Source organism: Hyla sarda, chromosome 8 (genome assembly GCF_029499605.1).
Source record: "Hyla sarda isolate aHylSar1 chromosome 8, aHylSar1.hap1, whole genome shotgun sequence".
Classification (NCBI taxonomy): domain Eukaryota; kingdom Metazoa; phylum Chordata; class Amphibia; order Anura; family Hylidae; genus Hyla; species Hyla sarda.
The window spans coordinates 26,096,297-26,114,894 of NC_079196.1; the positions used below are offsets into that span (position 1 = coordinate 26,096,297).

The 18,598-nt window shown below is 38.8% G+C and overlaps 1 protein-coding gene across 7 annotated transcripts in view; it reads right to left on the reverse strand.

Moving 5' to 3' along the window:
- LRP1B (LDL receptor related protein 1B) overlaps positions 1–18,598 on the reverse strand; it is a 1,569,499-nt gene that overhangs the window by 437,956 nt on the left and 1,112,945 nt on the right. For all 7 annotated transcript variants that reach the window (XM_056534716.1, XM_056534714.1, XM_056534720.1 and 4 more), the window contains one exon: positions 376–516. In XM_056534716.1, coding sequence (XP_056390691.1) covers positions 376–516 — 141 coding nt within the window. The remainder of the gene's footprint in view (positions 1–375; positions 517–18,598) is intronic.

Consider the following 18,598-nt stretch of genomic DNA (forward strand, 5'->3'; position numbering starts at 1 on the left):
AAAATTAAGGGGCAGATTTTTTTTTTTTAGTTTCTTTAAATTTATTTATTTTATTTATTTATTTCATATATTTTTTTTTTTATTTTTTTTTTGGGGGGGAGCAGACAAACACCAAAAATATGTTCAGTGTAAAATAAGGCTTATGGCACCTTGACCTTTTTTAAGAAATGTTTACCCTCCCTGGAAACCTCTGATCTACGATTTGGTTGACATCAAATATGAAAATTACTATACCTAGATTGTGGAGTGGGTTTATGAAGACCTTAATGTCAGATTATGTAAAAACTGTTACTTTTGAGAGCTGGAATCCAGAAACTACAGACATGTAGCAGGATTGAATGTGTTATATACTTACAAAGGTAAATAAGAAATTACCTTGCTGGACGTCTTTATCATAGAGCTTCATGTGAACAACTCCTGCAGTCTTGTTCCGTACAATCATGATGTTGCTGCCATCTTTTTTATTGCAAGTTCCCATTTGACCAAGGTTTTGGTCAGCCCACCAGAGCTTGTTATCTGCAAAATATTTAAAACAATGTATTATTTACAGCACCACCCTACAAATGTGTTGTAATTGTTATAGACTGGAATCAGCTGTTAATAAAGGCTATGGCTGTTTATAATTCCATCTAAAGCAAGCCCTGGCAGCATTAAAACAAAGGTGCTGTGCAGAGCTGTACAAGATTATGAAAATGGAAAAAAAAAATCTTCAGAGCTAGGGTAGCATATGCAGATCCATATTGCTATGTTTTAATGTTTTAAAAACTAATGTTTTTTTTTTTTTTTTTTCACTCTGACAAAATCGCTTCTGAAAATACAGTCAGTGAGCCCAATTTAGTAAACTGTCAGCAGGAAAACACCAGGGAAATATTTTTATTTCTTCTATATGCCCAGGGGCGGGACCCTTGCAATCAGACATCTTATGCCCTATCCTTTGGATAGGGGGATAAGATGTCTAGGGGCGGAGTACCCCTTTAAAGGAAGGGGACATTTTCAGCACTGATGTCTATGGATTAGTAAAAATTGTGTTGGCAATTTTTGTGAAAGGAAACTTTAGGTTATACAATGGAATGGCACCTTTACTTTCCACATTCCAATTATATGGCAATGAATCTATTGATGCAACATGAACGTAAAATACGGACCTGAGACTTTTACTTTTGAGATATTTTTGATTTTAGTTTCCACAGGATCCAGTTTAATGGATTACATCCATCATTTTCACCTGCAGAACACTTAAAATCACTTCCTGCTCCGATATTCCTGCCTTAAATATTTAATGGAAATGACTGATGCTTATTTGAATACCACTAATGATGTGCAATAAATAAAGTTTCAATGAATATGCAGCCTCTCTGTGGTGATCATTTGCATAGCTAATTGCCAAGTCATCAGGAGAAGGCTTGAAGTTACATAAATACAACAAATATAAATCAGCACTAAATAAAAGTTAAGAAACCTTCTCAAACTTGAAATAAAATATAGTGAAATATTTCCAGATGACCAACACTCCAGAAGAAGAACATTCTAGAAACTACTTATTCAGGGGACTATACTCCTAGAAGAAGATTTCTCCAGAAAGTACCCTTCCAGGGGACTAACTTCCAAGAAAAACACCTCTCTAGAAGACCACTTCTACAAAGGACTACATCTCCAGGAGACCACACCTGAAGAAGGTAATCGCTCTAGAAGATCACATCTTTAGAATGTAACCGCTCTAGAAGACCACATCTTTAGAAAGTAATCTCTCTAGGAGACCACATCTCCAGAAGACTATCTGTGCCAGCGACAACTTCTTCAGAAGACAATCCTTGATAATAACCACCTCTACAATGCATAGTGAAAGTATTCGTCTGGTTTTCCTCAGCTCAAATCCACCACATTTTCTGTGGAAACTTTAGTAAATATGTTGGGATTTTGTGAAAATGTCAGGAACACGCACCTTTTCTGTGACCACGCCCCATTTTCCCGATGGTTATGCCCCTTTTTCGGGTTTTCTTAGCAAAATGGAGAGTTAGTTGGGGTTTTTTCAATTCAGGGGCAATTTCAAGCGCAGATTCAGGCGCAGACAGACTTTCAGGCGCAAATTCTGTCACAGACAGAATTTCAGGTGCAATGCGCCCGAAGCTGGCGCACAACCCGACAAAACATGTCAGCTTTGCAACAGTAAATGAGGACCACTATTGTGGAGAAGTTTAATGCCAGATTTGCAGCCAAGAGGCCCATGATCACTCTGGATGAACTGCAGAGATCTACAGCTGAGGTGGGAGACTCTGTCCATAGGACAACAATCAGTCGAATACTGCACAAATCTGGCCTTTATGGAAGAGTGGCAAGAAGAAAGCCATTTCTTAAAGATATTCATAAAAAGTGTCGTTTAAAGTCCAAACATGTGGAAGAAGGTGCTCAAACATTTTGGCAACAATTCAAAATGTTATGTTTGGCGTAAAAGCAACACAGCTCATCACCCTGAACACACCATCCCCACATGGTGGTGGCAGCATTATGGTTTGGGCCTGCTTTTCTTTAGCAGGGACAGGGAAGATGGTTAAAATTGATGGGATGATGGATGGAGCCAAATACAGGACCATTCTGGAAGAAAACCTGATGGAGTCTGCAAAAGACCTGAGACTGGGACAGAGATTTGTCTTCCAACAAGATAATGATCCACACTAATGAACACAAAGCAAAATCTACAATGGAATGGTTCACAAATAAACATATCCAGGTGTTAGAATGGCCAAGTCAAAGTCCAGACCTGAATCCAACCGAGAATCTGTGGAAAGAACTGAAAACTGCTCACAAACGCTCTCCATCCAACCTCACTGAGCTCGAGCTCTTTTGCAAGGAGGAATGGGCAAAATTTCAGTCTCTCGATGTGCAAAACTGAGACATACCCCAATCGACTTACAGCTGTAATCGCAGCACAAAATACAAAATATTAACTCAAGGGGGCTGAATAATTTTGCATGCCCAATTTTTCAGTTTTTTATTTGTTAAAAAAGTTTGAAATATCCAATAAATTTTGTTCCACTTCATGATTGTGTCCCACTTGTTGATTCTTCACAAAAAATTAAAATTTTATATCTTCATGTTTGAAGCCTGAAATATGTCAAAATGTCGAAAAGTTCAAGGGGGCCGAATACTTTCACTATGCACTGTATATTAATATCTAAACTTTGAGAAGACCACTTCTCCAGAAGAAAATCTCTGTGTGAAGATCTTCTCTAAGGCTGGGTTCACACTACATTTTTAGCAATACAGTTCCCGTATCAGGTTTTTGATGAAAAACGGATTCCTCAAAACAGGACTAAACTGTATCAAAACGTGTGTACAAATATTAACATTTATATGGTTGAAAACCATATACAATTTAAAAAATAACGTCCGGTTGCATCCGTTTTTTTCATTAAAAACTTTTTCATTTTAACTTTTCATTCGCAAACCGATTCCGGATAGAAAGTTCTAGAAGGTGGGTGGAACTTTCGGTGTACACTGCGCATGTGCATATTCAAAAACCATATTGTGAAAACTGGATGGAACTGTATGCACATACGGTTCTCTACAGTTCTCATTGACTACCATGTTTAAGGAACTATAAACAGTTTCAATACGGTTTTTCACCCGGACAAAAAAACGTAGTAGGCTATGGTTTTGGGTACGGGAAAAAAATGGACAAAGCTGTACAAGACACAAAAAGTACACAGCCATATTCATCGTTTGGCATAATAGTTTTCAATAGAGAGACAATACATACGGTTTTCAATACGGTTCTGTAGGGTTTTCAAATTGAAAACGTATACGGGGACTGTATTGCAAAAATGTGGTGTGAACCCAACCTAAGTGAAGACCACATTACCTGAATATAAAGACCTCTTCTCTAGCTCTACAAAATTTGGGTGGTCTTTACAAAGACGCATCATCACTAAATACAAATAAGTGAATTCACTAATACAGTCTAATTTATCACAGAAGCTCATGCTACTTGATATATTCAATGCATTACTAGACTGTCTAATTTAAGTTTAGACCAATTATTGTCTCTTTTTTTGGCAAACATAATGCACTGAAATTATGGCAAATTTTTGGTACAATCATCCTACTTGTTGCCCTTGTTGCTAAATCACAAACCCTGAGCGAGCAGAATTTTACTGTTCTTTTTTGCTCACTATGCATATAAACTGTGTTTAAGTTGCTGTGAACCACAATTCTGGTGCATTTTAAGCCAATTTTTAGTTCCTTTATTTCTTTGTCTATGTACAGAGGGTATATCAGAGAGTCTGAGATATCATATTCACTCAGACCAGCATGTCATCATATATGTGAAGTAACTGAGCTTCAAAGCACACTCAGAATATTAAAGGGGTACTCCACTGGCCAGCATTCGTAACATTTAGTTCTGAACGCTGTGTGCGCACTGCGGGGGTCGACCATGCCCCCTCGTGACCTCAGGCCATGCTCCCTCAATGCAAGTCTATGGGAGTGGCGTGGTGGGTGTCACTCCCCCTCCCATAGACTTGCATTGAGGGGGCGTGACCTGACATCACAAGGGGGCGTGACTGACCCCCACAGCGTGCAGGCAGCATTTGGAACTAAATATCCCGAATGCTGGCCAGTGGAGTACCCCTTTAAGTATCTAATATTATTTTATGTGATGTTGGTCACATAGTAATATCTCATCACAAACATATAACTGACTGAACACCTTCTCCTGTCATTGAATCCATACACAGCTAAATCCATTCCACATGTTCTCGACTAGGTTATAAGAAATAGGATTCTATGTTTAAAAAATTGAGTTTTATTTTTTTTCTATATTCTACCTACATGTTACCGCCGTCACTAAAAGTATTCATGAAAGGAGTAGTGCAGTGAAATGTAACTTATCGCCTATCCAAAGGAAAGGGGATACATTATAGAAGCGGCCGTTCCGACACCCGCAGGAAGCCGCGGCCGACACCCCCCTCTATGGGATTCATGGAGGGGGCATGTTGGCCACTGCTGCTTCCTGCGGGGGTTGGCACTCCCCCTTCCAGCAGACTGCCGGTGATGTAAAGTTTATCTGGATCCGTAGAAAACTTAGAGTGCATGCGCAGCACTACGCTGACAGCGTAGGGATAACGTAGGCAGGGTTAAGAGTGTAGCACTAGCGTAGCCCTGCACATGCGCAGTTGTCTGTGCCTCGCAAGCCACTTTCCTCTCCTACGCATGCGCAGTTGTTCAGAGTAGTTAGTAGAAAACTGTCTACTCATGCTTACGTAGTTAGAGTAGGTAGTGTTGTGTAGAAGGCAGGGAGCGTAGTTTAACATTAGTGTAGCGTAGCTAGTTTAGATTGTAATGTAGTTAGCGTAGCTTAGGTTTTATAGTGAAAGAGGGTAGGTCATAGGTTTTAAAGTAAAGAGACTACAACTCCCAGCATGCCCACTTATGTTGGCAGTTGTAGGTTTGCATGTTCTACAGTGATGGGTCCACAACTCCCCGCATGCCCAGACAGCTAAAGGCTGTCCAGGCAGGATGGGAGTTGTAGTTTTACAGTTATAGAGTAGTTTGCGTGGCGTAGTGTTAGCACAGTTTTAGCGTATTTAGCATAGTGTAGTTTTAGTGCAGTTTTAGTGTATTTAGCGTAGCATAGTGTTAGCGCAGTTTTAGCGTATTAAGCATAGTGTAGCGTTAGCGCAGTTTTAGCTTATTTAGCATAGCATAGTGTTAGCGCAGTTTTAGCATATTTAGCGTAGTGTTAGCACAGTTTTAGAGTATTTAGTGTAGCGTAGAGTTAGCGCAATTTTAGTGTAGTTAGCGTAGTGTACTGTTACCACAGTTTTAGCGTATTTAGCGTAGTGTAAGCGCAGTTTTAGCGTATTTAGCGTAGCGTAGTGTTAGCGCAGTTTTAGAGTATTTAGCATAGAATAGTGTTAGCGCAGTTTTAGCATAGTTTGCGTATAATAGTGTTAGCACAGTTTTAGCGTAGTTAGCATAACGTAGTGTTAGCGCAGTTTTAGCGTATTTAGCGCAGTGTGTTAGTGCAGTTTTAGCGCATTTAGTGTAGTGTAGTGTCAGCGCAGTTTTAGTGTAGTTAGTATAGCGTAATGTTACCACAGTTTTAGCGTAGTAGCGTAGTGTTACTGCAGTTTTAGCGTAGTTAGCGTAGTGTAGTGCTAGCGCAGTTTTAGTGTATTTAGCGTAGTGTATTGTTAGCGCAGTTTTAGCATAGGTAGCGTAGTGTAGTGTTAGCGCAGTTTTAGGGTATTTAGCATAGTGTTGTGTTAGCATAGTGTTAGCGTATTTAGGGTAGCATAGTGTTACCACGGTTATAGCATAGTTAGCGTAGTGTAGTGTTACCGCAGTTTTAGCATATTTAGTTTAGTGTTAGCGCAGTTTTAGCAGTTAGCGTAGCGTAGTGTTAGCGCAGTTTTAGCGTAGTTAGCATAGTGTAGTGTTAGCGGAATTTTTAGCGTATTTAGTGTATTGTAGTGTTAGCGCAGTTTTACCGTTGCGTAGTGTTATCTCAGTTTTAGCGTAGTGTAGTTTTAGCACAGTTTTAGTGTATTTAGCGTAGCATAGTGTTAGCACAGTTTTAGTGTAGTTAGCGTAGTGTAGTGTTAGCGCAGTTTTAGCATATTTAGCGTAGCCTAGTGTTAGCGCAGTTTTAGCACATTAAGCATAGTATAGTGTAAGCGCAGTTTTAGCGTAGTGTAGTGTCAGCGCAGTTTTAGAGTATTTAGCGTAGCGTAGTGTTAGCACAGTTTTAGTGTAGTTAGTATAGCGTAATGTTATCGCAGTTTTAGCGTAGTAGCATAGTGTTACCACAGTTTTAGCATAGTTAGCGTAGCGTAGTGTTAGCACAGTTTTAGCAATGTTAGCGCAGTTTTAGCGTATTCAGTCTAGTGGAGTGTTAGCGCAGTTTTAGCGTAGCGTAGTGATATCACAGTTTATGCATAGTTAGCGTAGTGTAGTGTTAGCATAGTTTTAGCGTATTTAGCATAGTGTAGTGTTAGCTCAGTTTTAGTATAGTTAGCGTAGTGTTAGCGCAGTTTTAGTGTATTTAGTGTAGCCTAGTGTTACCGCAGTTTTAGCATAGTTAGCGCAGTGTAGTATTAGTGCAGTTTTAGTGCAGTTAGCGTAACATAGTGTTAGCGCAGTTTTAGCGTAGTTAGCGTAGTGTAGTGTTAGCGCAGTTTTAGCATAGTTAGTGCAGTGTTAGCGCAGTTTTAGCGTAGTTAACGTATCATAGTGTTAGTGTAGTTTTACACAGGTGTAGTGTAGTTAGTATAGCGTAGTGTTAGGGCTGTTTTAGCATAGTTTGCGTATAATAGTGTTAGCACAGTTTTAGTGTAGTTAGCATAACATAGTGTTAGCACCGTTTTAGCGTATTTAGCGCAGTGTGTTAGCGCAGTTTTAGCGCATTTAGCGTAGAGTAGTGTTAGCGCAGTTTTAGTATAGTTAGTGTAGTGTAGTGTCAGCGCAGTTTTAGTGTAGTTAGTATAGCGTAATGTTACCACAGTTTTAGCGTAGTAGCGTAGTGTTACTGCAGTTTTAGCGTAGTTAGCGTAGTGTATTGTTAGCGCAGTTTTAGCATAGGTAGCGTAGTGTAGTGTTAGCGCAGTTTTAGGGTATTTAGCATAGTGTAGTGTTAGCATAGTGTTAGCGTATTTAGGGTAGCATAGTGTTACCGCGGTTATAGCATAGTTAGCGTAGTGTAGTGTTACCGCAGTTTTAGCATATTTAGTTTAGTGTTAGCGCAGTTTTAGCAGTTAGCGTACCGTAGTGTTAGCGCAGTTTTAGCGTAGTTAGCATAGTGTAGTGTTAGCGCAGTTTTAGCGTATTTAGTGTATTGTAGTGTTAGCGCAGTTTTACCGTTGCGTAGTGTTATCTCAGTTTTAGCGTAGTGTAGTTTTAGCGCAGTTTTAGAGTATTTAGTGTAGCATAGTGTTAGCACAGTTTTAGTGTAGTTAGCATAGTGTAGTGTTAGCGTAGTTTTAGCCTAGTTAGCGTAGTGTAGTGTTAGCGCAGTTTTAGCATATTTAGCGTAGCCTAGTGTTAGCGCAGTTTTAGCGCATTAAGCATAGTATAGTGTAAGCGCAGTTTTAGCTTATTTAGCGTAGTGTAGTGTCAGCGCAGTTTTAGAGTATTTAGCGTAGCGTAGTGTTAGCACAGTTTTAGTGTAGTTAGTATAGTGTAATGTTATTGCAGTTTTAGCGTAGTAGCATAGTGTTACCACAGTTTTAGCATAGTTAGCGTAGTGTAGTGTTAGCACAGTTTTAGCATAGTTAGCGTAGTGTAATGTTAGCGCAGTTTTAGCATATTTAGTCTAGTGGAGTGTTAGCGCAGTTTTAGCGTAGCGTAGTGTTATCACAGTTTATGTATAGTTAGCGTAGTGTAGTGTTAGCATAGTTTTAGCGTATTTAGCATAGTGTAGTGTTAGCGCAGTTTTAGTATAGTTCGCGTAGTGTTAGCGCAGTTTTAGTGTATTTAGTGTAGCCTAGTGTTACCGCAGTTTTAGCATAGTTAGCGCAGTGTAGTATTAGTGCAGTTTTAATGCAGTTAGCGTAGCATAGAGTTAGCGCAGTTTTAGCGTAGTTAGCGTAGTGTAGTGTTAGCGCAGTTTTAGCATAGTTAGTGCAGTGTTAGAGCAGTGTTAGCGTAGTTACCGTATCATAGTGTTAGTGTAGTTTTACACAGGTGTAGTGTAGTTAGTATAGCGTAGTGTTAGGGCAGTTTTATTGTAGGTAACGTAGTGTAGTGTTAGCGCAGTTTTAACGTAGTTAGCATAGTTTTACACAGGTGTAGTGTAGTTCGCATAGTGTTAGCACAGTTTTACACAGGTGTCGTGTAACTAACTTAGTTTTACAGGCAGATAAAGCGTAGTTTAGAGAGTGTAGCGTAGGGTGTAGCTTAGCTTAGTCATACAGTGAAGAGGCTACAACTCCCAGCATGCCCAGACAGCCTAAGGCATGATGGGAGTTGTAGTTTTCCAAAAGTAGCAGAGGCAGTTGCACTCTACTATGTTAATGTAGCAGAGGCGAATGCGCCCTGAGCTGCACTAGTTAGTTCATTAGGGGCATACAGCCATCTATATAGATGGATGTATATAGTGATCAGAAGGCCACTTACTTACTTCCATTCCTGCTCTGTCAATAGACTTGGAGCAACACAGGAAGATAACAGAGCTGGAACGGGGGTGGTAAGTTAGGCTCTCCAGGGGAAGAACCCCTAAAAATGTATTAACCCTTTTTTTTTGTATTTTTCTTTTCTTCTCGTTTCAGATACGTGAATTCGGAAGACTATGTTGGATTTGGTGGACTACGTCGATGACCTGCATTTTTTTTTTTAAATGGTTAACAAGGGCTGTGGTGGAAGTGTTTTTCCTAATAAAAATATTTCAAATTGTGTGTGTGTGTTTTTTTTATTACTTTACAGGCTTTGTAGTGGAAGCCATCTTATAGACAGAGTCCATTACTAAGCCGGGACTTAGCGTTATCCCCAAATACTGCTACCCAATTATTACCAATTAAGAGTCAATACCAACAGGCCCAGAGTGCCAAATATGGCTCTCTTAGGCCTAGGTGGTAATAGGCTGGTGTTATTTAAGCTGGGTAGGGCCAGTAACAATGGTCCCTGCCCACCCTGGTAACATCAGGCTGTTGCTGCTTGTTCGTATCTGGCTGAAAATGAAAAGATGGGGAACCACACACGTTTTTTTTTTTCAATTTATTTAGTTTTTATAAAAAAAAAACGTGTGTGGTTCCCCATCATTTCCTTTTCAGTCAGATACGAACAAGCAGCAACTGTGGTCCCTTCACTGTAAAACATGCAAAACTACCACTGCCAGCATGCCTGGGCATGCTGGGAGTTGTAGTCTCTTTACTTTAAAACCTATAACCTACCTCCTTTCACTATAAAACCTATAACCTACCTCCTTTCACTATAAAACCTAAGCTATGCTAACTACGTTACAATCTAAGCCAGCTACACTACACTAATGTTAAACTACGCTAAGCCTACGCTGGTTTCCCTCTCTCCCTGCCTTCTACACTACACTACCTACTCTAACTACATGCGCACACAGTTTTCTACAAACTACTCTGAACAACTGGGCATGCGTTAACTTACGCTAGCCTTTCTAAGCTAACTGCGTAGTGGAGGAAAGCTGAGCATGCGCTCTTAGTTTTCTACGAATCATAGAAAACTGCTTGCGCTAGACGGACAACTGCTCATGCGCAGGGATATACTCCTAACGCTGCCTATGTTATCCCTACACTGTTAGTGTAGTGCTGCGCATGTGCTCAAAATTTTCTATGGATCAATGTAAACTTTACATCACTGGGGCCCAGTTCAAGTGATTGGGGGGGTCCCAGTGGTTGGAACCCCTGCAATCTCTACCTTATCCCCTTTCCTTTGGATGGGGGATAAGTTATATTTCACTACAGAACTTCTTTAACCAAAAGAAAAGAGCTCCCTGTCCACAGTTTTGCATTGACAGCAACTACGGTATATGTAGCAGGATTCAAATATGGCATAACATTTTCATTATGTATTCTTTATGAACAAATATTACGGTATTAGTTATATTTAGATGTAAGGAAGAAATATAAAACGTGTGCAGCTCTGAAATTGAAAATCATCTCTCCTTCCTTATTTTCTAAATATATCTAGGATTACAGTGTGGTCTCATGTGGTTATAGAAAACGGTGATGACTTCTTTGGCTATACTAAGATGTAGTAGAGATGAATGGATCAGTTACTATCTATTTATCTTTCTCATATCTCTCTATCTATCTCATATCTATCTATCTCATATCTATCTATCTCATATCTATCTATCTATCTATCTATCTCATATATGTATATATATATATATATATATATATATAGAGAGAGAGAGAGAGAGAGAGAGAGAGAGAGAGAGAGAGAGAGAGAGAGAGAGAGAGAGAGAGAGAGAGAGAGAGAGAGTAGTTAGGAGTAGCCGTATTAGTCCAGTGACTTGATAAAGCGTGGGCTTCTTAATATCAGATACATTGTTATTGCTTCTTAATTAACAGGTTACTGTATATGGCTTCCAAGAACTCTCTTGATAAAACTGATACATTGATTGTCTTCTAAGTGCTGCCCCCTAGGTGGCCGGGCATGGCACAGAGCATCTCCCTTTGAATATTTGTCATGTTTTGGGCTTATAATAATTACTATTTTATAGTCCATTTGTTTGTTAATTGTAAAGTTTTGTGTTATATTATACCCTGGTGGTTATACATGGGGATATAGTAATTATACACCATTTTTAGGCTGTATTCAGGCATTCTATATCTATATTCTTTTCCCCAAATCACTGCAAAAAAGATGCTATTTTAGAGCAATTGTGAAAATCACAGTGAAAAAATGTCAGCGATTATAGAAAGTAACAGCAGAAATGACTAAATTGCAGTAAAAACATGTGAAAAAGGCAGTAAAAATGCAATGTGCGGACACAGCCTAAAGACTTCTAATCTTCATAAAACACCTCAGATGTGATTATGGGTTAAATCACTTTTGCCTATTGGCAATATTTCTCCTAAGAATTGCATATATAATAAGCCTAATGAATTTCTGGGTAAACTCTAGCACCAGCAGCCTAATTAGATGACCACGTGCAGTGATCAAACTCCACCCCTTCTCTCTGCAAAGCTAGAAGTTTTAGGGGAAATGTAGGCAACATTACAGAATAATTTCAGTAATTGGATGTAAATATATAGGGAGAATAACCTGTGCCTGTCACATCATCTAAAACAGGTAGGCAAAAAGCAACACAAGAACCTCTACATAATTCTCTAAAAATAGGCTATGCTGCACTTTATTAGCAAAAAAAAAATCCCCATAGTGAACTATAGAAGTTGTAGCTATTAAGCTTTCATGTCAAAGTAAACAGTTAATCCAAGTTGTCAGAACCCCTGTCTCCTGTAACTCTATTTCCTGGAGTGCATCACTACATAACATTATCAGGGAAACTAGTACAGCTAGATGTGCCCCATGTTTGTCAATCCTGCATGCACAGGGGGAACCTGCAGCTTTTATGACAACACAGCCCCACAGTAGTTAGGAGTAGCCGTATTAGTCCAGTGATGCAAAATGCAAAATCATCGGTAGTTGCAGTATCTTGTAATACCTTTTTTTTATTGGACTAACAAGATTTTGTAGAGACAAGCTTTCGGGATTCCTCCCTTTATCAAGTCATAAGCATTTCTGAGCTCACAAGGTGAAAACACATGTTCTATCTCACAAAATATGCAGGGGTTAAAACAACATTCTCCACATATGTTGTTTTAACCCCTGCATATTTTGTGAGATAGAACATGTGTTTTCCCCTTGTGAGCTCAGAAATGCTTATGACTTGATAAAGGGAGGAATCCCGAAAGCTTCTCTACAAAATGCTGTTAATCCAATAAAAAAGGTATTACAAGATACTGCAACTACCGATGATTTTGCAATATATACATACACACACACACACACACATATAATATATATATATATATATATATATATATATATATATATATATCATATCTATCTATACCATATCTATCCATCTATCTATCTATCCATCTATCTATCTATCTAATATATATATATATATATATATATATATATACATATATATATATATCATATCTTTCTATACCATATCTATCCATCTATCTATCTAATATATATATATATATATATATATATATATATATATATATATATAAATATCTATCATATCTATCTATACCATATCTATCTATATATATATATATATATATATATATATAGAAAACAATGGCGCAGCACTCCAAAATTGCAAAAAAGTGTAAAAAAATGTATTCCTTCATGTCAAAATTCAAAGCGACATTTCAGCTCCCCACTGGAGCTTTTTTCAAGCATCTTGAAAAAAGCTCCAGTGGGGAGCTGAAACGTCGCTTTGAATTTTGACATGAAGGAATAAAATTTTTTACACTTTTTTTTGCAATTTTGGAGTGCTGCGCCATTGTTTTCTATTACATGGACTTTGATCGAGTCAGGGCGCTGGCACCGGGCATCTAATGGTGAAGTAGTGCTGCATTGTTTTTGAATATATATATATATATATATATATATATATATATATATATATATATAAATATCTATCCTCTTATTCTGTCTATCTATCAATCAATCTATTTACATATCTATCTATCCATCTATCTCATATATATCTATCTCATATCTATCTATCTATCCATCTATCTCATATCTATCCATCTCATATCTATCTATCTCATATCTATCTATCTATCTATCTCATATCTATCTATCCATCTATCTCATATCTATCCATATCATATATATCTATCTCATATCTATCTATCTATCTCATATCTATCTATCTATCTATCTATCTATCTCATATCTATCTATCTATCTATCTATCTATCTATCTCATATCTATCTATCTATCTATCTCATATCTATCTCATATTTATCTATCTATCTATCTATCTATCTCATATCTATCTATCTATCATTTCTGAACCTCCAGTAAAATATTATTCTCTATAGTTTAGAAACAAACACTTCTCTTCATAGTTTTTTGTCATATCACGGTGACATGTCAGACGTCTCGATCAGTGCGGGTCCTCACTGACGGTTAAGAGGTAAGGGCTGAATCTCTCGACTGAGCTCCTTCTCTTCTGATCTCCTCTGAGAGTTGCGCTCACAGTGTACGGACTCTGCAGATAGTCTATGAACCTGAACATTACAGTCGAGTCAATCAGAAATGACGGGGTATATAGCGCTTATCTGAGTCCTTCTGCCCCTTCATTTTATTGATCAGTCGGGGTCTGAGGTCTTGGAGCCCCATCGATTAGAACTTCTCATATGTCACCGAAACACCTCAAAAGTTTTATATTTATGACATATTTGCCTTGTTACATCTATTTCATACATTTATTACTTGTCCAATCTTTTGCACAATACTATATTAGTTAAGAATTCCAATTATATTTGGATATTCTGTTAGAATTTTAGTTTGATATTGTAACAAATATCGCCTATCGTCATACACACTAAATTATGGTGGAAAAAAGTCTATTAGTAAATAAAGTTTTATTTATCACAACCATAAGAAAAGTGAATTCCGAAGAATATATCCGTTTCATCCCACAGAATCGATTTCCTGACATTTCTAGAAAATATTTTTGCATTGCCCCGTATTTCGGACACAGTAAAGCGTATTCTCTGGTTTCATTATTTTGCAGGGAAAGCTTCGCAGGATGACACAGACAAATGTAAAGCGCTACCTTTAGAGACAGGGAGTAAAGAGAGAGATGGCAGGTTAAATGAGATCATACTGACCAAGATGGATAAGAGATGGGAAACTCAACTCATAATGGACCAATTATTCAGAAAGTTTCTTCCGATATCTATAGCAGCAAATGAGAGCGTCAGGATGTAAACCGTAGGGAATCCGAGCAATGGGAAATAATATTATTGTAAAACTCGCGGTTACACAATAGGGTAGAAATTCAGCTTTGCGCAGGGTCCTGATTGAATCCCGTGTTGAGGAATTGAGTAGGACAAGAATAAAATTGCGCAATACGAGATTCATTTAGACTTGACGGCTGACAGGAGGAATTAGCCGTAAGAAAAAATAAAATGACATTTTACGAAATCTATGAAAATATATCTATGGGTCCATATCTGCGATTATGGAGAACTATCCTGGGTGTGGGTATAAGAAACGACGACTGACTTTATTTTAGCTATAGCTAAATGTATAATTTACTACAGTGGTCCCTCAACATACGATGGTGATCCGTTCCAAATGGACCATCGTTTGTTGAAACCATCGTATGTTGAGGGATCCATGCAATGTAAAGTATAGGACAGTGGTCTACAACCTGCGGACCTCCAGATGTTGCAAAACTACAACACCCAGCATGCCCGGACAGCCAACGGCTGTCCAGGCATGCTGGGAGTTGTAGTTTTGCAATATCTGGAGGTCCGCAGGTTGAAGACCACTGGTATTGGAGGTTATACTCAAGTGTCCCCGCCGCTCCGGACCCGTCACCACTCGTCACCACAGCCCTGGATGTCGCCGTCCATCGCTGTTGCCGCGTCCCCGGGGTGTCCCTGACGCTCCAGTAAGGCCTCTGCTTCCCCGGCATCCTCGCTCTCCGTCGCCGCCAACACGTCGCTATGCACGACGCTCCTATTGGATGACGGAACGGCGTGCGCAGCAACGTGATGACGACGATGGAGAGCGCCGACGATGCAGGGGATCCCGAAGAGGACGCGCAGGAGCCCCGAGGACAGGTAAGTGATCGTCAGCGGACCACACGGGGCTCCGTAAACTATCCGGTGGCAGCTGAAGCAGTCTGCGCTGCCGGATAGCCGTTTATGCGATGGCCCCGACATACAAAAGCATCATATGTTGATGCTGCCTTCAACATGCAATGGCCTCTGAGAGTGATCGTATGCTGAAATGATCGTATGTCGGGGCCATCGTAGGTCGGGGGGGGGGGGGGGGGCACTGTATATATCCATTTATCTATCTATCTCATATCTATCTATCTCATATATATATCTATCTATCTCGTGTCTATCTATCTATCTCATATCTATCTATCTATCTCACATCTATCTATCTATCTCGTGTCTATCTATCTATCTCATATCTATCTATCTATCTATCTATCTATCTATCTCATGTCTATCTATCTATCTCATATCTATCTATCTATCTCATATCTATCTATCTATCTATCTTTCTATCTCATATCTATCTCTCTGTTTATCTATCTTTTTATTTATATAGGTATTTATCTCTACTCTTTCTATCTATTAATCTTTTTATGTAGATGCAAATCCAAAAATGTTGCAGTATCTTGTAATACCTTTTTTTATTGGACTAACAGAATTTTGTAGAGACAAGCTTTCAGGATTCCTCTGGACTTATACGGCTACTCAAATTTTCTACCTCTTTTTATGTATGTATGTATGCATCTATCTCTCTATCTATCTCATATATTTCTATTGATCTACCTATCTCATATCTATGTATCTCATATCTATCTATCTCATATCTATCTATCTCATATCTATCTATCTAATATCTATCTATCTATCTATTTATATATCTCATATCTATCTATCTCATATCTATTTATCTCATATTTATCTATCTCATATCTATCTATCTCATATCTATCTATCTAGCAACCAAGTAGAGGCAGCAGCACTCCAGCGTAGTGAAAATAGTGACTTTTATTTATCACCAAAATGCAATAGCGACGTTTCAACCACTTCATGTGGCCGTCCTCAAGCCTCCCATTCGTGAGTGCTGCTCCATTTGCTTTTCTATCTATCTATCTATCTATCTATCTATCTATCTCATATCTATCTATCTCATATCTATTTATCTATCTATCTATCTATCTATCTATCTCATATCTATATATCTCATATCTATCTATCTATCTATCTATCTCATATCTATCTATCTATCTATCTATCTATCTATCTATCTGGAATGGATGGAGCTTCAAGAAGTAAACTATAGGGAATTAGAGCAACAGGAAATACAATTATTGTAAAAAAACAAAAAAATAATAATAACAATAATAATAATAACAATAAGAATAATATTTTATATAGAGCCAAACTAGGAGAAGACAATTCTGTTTTGCACAGGGTCTTGATTGAATCCCATGTTGATGCACTGAGTAGGACAAGAATACAATTGCGCAATATGGGATTAATTTTCACTTGATGGCTGACAGGAGGAATTAGCTGTAAATATATAAAATTACATTTTCTGAAATAAAAAATGTTTTCCATGGTAACGGTGCGGCTGCTGGATATTATTGCAAATCCAGGCGTGGGCTTCTTAATATCAGATACATTGTTATTGCTTCTTAATTAACAGGTTACTGTATATGGCTTCCAAGAACTCTCTGGATAAAACTGATACATTGATTGTCTTCTAAGTGCTGCCCCCTAGGTGGCCGGGCATGGCACAGGGCATCTCCCTTTGAATATTTGTCATGTTTTGGGCTTATAATGCTTCCTTTTATTATAGTCCATTTGTTTGTTTATTGTAAAGTTTTGTGTTATATTATACCCTGGTGGTTATACATGGGGATATAGTAATTATACACCATTTTTAGGCTGTATTCAGGCATCCTATATCTTGCTGCATTTTTTTCAGTGATTTTCCCCAAATCGCTGCAAAAAAGATGCTATTTTAGAGCAATTGTGAAAATCACTGTGAAAAAATGTCAGCGATTATAGAAAGTAACAGCAGAAATGACTAAATTGCAGTAAAAACATGTGAAAAAGGCAGTAAAAATGCAATGTGCGGACACAGCCTAAATACTTCTAATCTTCATAAAACACCTCAGATGTGATTATGGGTTAAATCACTTTCGCCTATTGGCAATATTTCTCCTAAGAATTGCATATATAATAAGCCTAATGAATTTCTGGGCAAACTCTAGCACCAGCAGCCTAATTAGATGACCACGTGCAGTGATCAAACTCCACCCCTTCCCTCTGCAAAGCTAGAAGTTTTAGGGGAAATGTAGGCAACATTAAAGAATAATTTCAGTAATTGGATGTAAATATATAGGGAGAATAACCTGTGCCTGCCACATCATCTAAAACAGGTAAGCAAAAGGCAACACAAGAACCTCTACATTATTCTCTAAAAATAGGCTATGCTGCACTTTATTAGCAAAAAAAAAATCCCCATAGTGAACTATAGAAGTTGTAGCTATTAAGCTTTCATGTCAAAGTAAACAGTTAATCCAAGTTGTCAGAACCCCTGTCTCCTGTAACTCTATTTCCTGGAGTGCATCACTACATAACATTATCAGGGAAACTAGTACAGCTAGATGTGCCCCATGTTTGTCAATCCTGCATGCACAGGGGGAACCTGCAGCTTTTATGACAACACAGCCCCACCGACCAATGTCTTGGCCCGCATAACACAACTATGTTGCATTAGTTCTTGTCTCGGTTGGTCTCATTTTTATTGTTACTGGAGCTTTCTGAATTGTGGTGAAGATTGTAGAATTGTTTTATTGGAAATAATAATGATTCATTTTTCCTGTTGTAGCACTTCCATGTACACAGTTTAGGCTAAGTAGTGCTCCGACCTGTTCTTGGTCTGTCCTTTTGTTTTTTTTTTTGCGCCGACCTTACTTAGAATCGCTTGGAGCACAATTAACACCCTCGGGTCCAGACAGATCCCATTTACCGTATTTTTCGCCGTATAAGACGCACTTTTTCTTCCCCAAAACTGGGGGGGAAAAATCGGAGCGTCTTATACTGCGAATACACCCCTATAGCGGCGGTCCCTGCGGCCATCAACGGCCGGGACCCGCGGCTAATGCAGGACATCACCGATCGCAGTGACGCCCTGTATTAACCCTTCAGATGCGGCGATCAAAGCTGACCGCCACGTCTGAAGGGAAAGTAACACTAACCCGGCTGTTCAGTCGGGCTGTTCGGGACCGCCGCAATTTCACCGCGGCGGTCCCGAACAGCCCAACTGAATAGCCGGGTTAGTGCTTACAGGACACCGGGGGGGACCTTACCTGCCTCC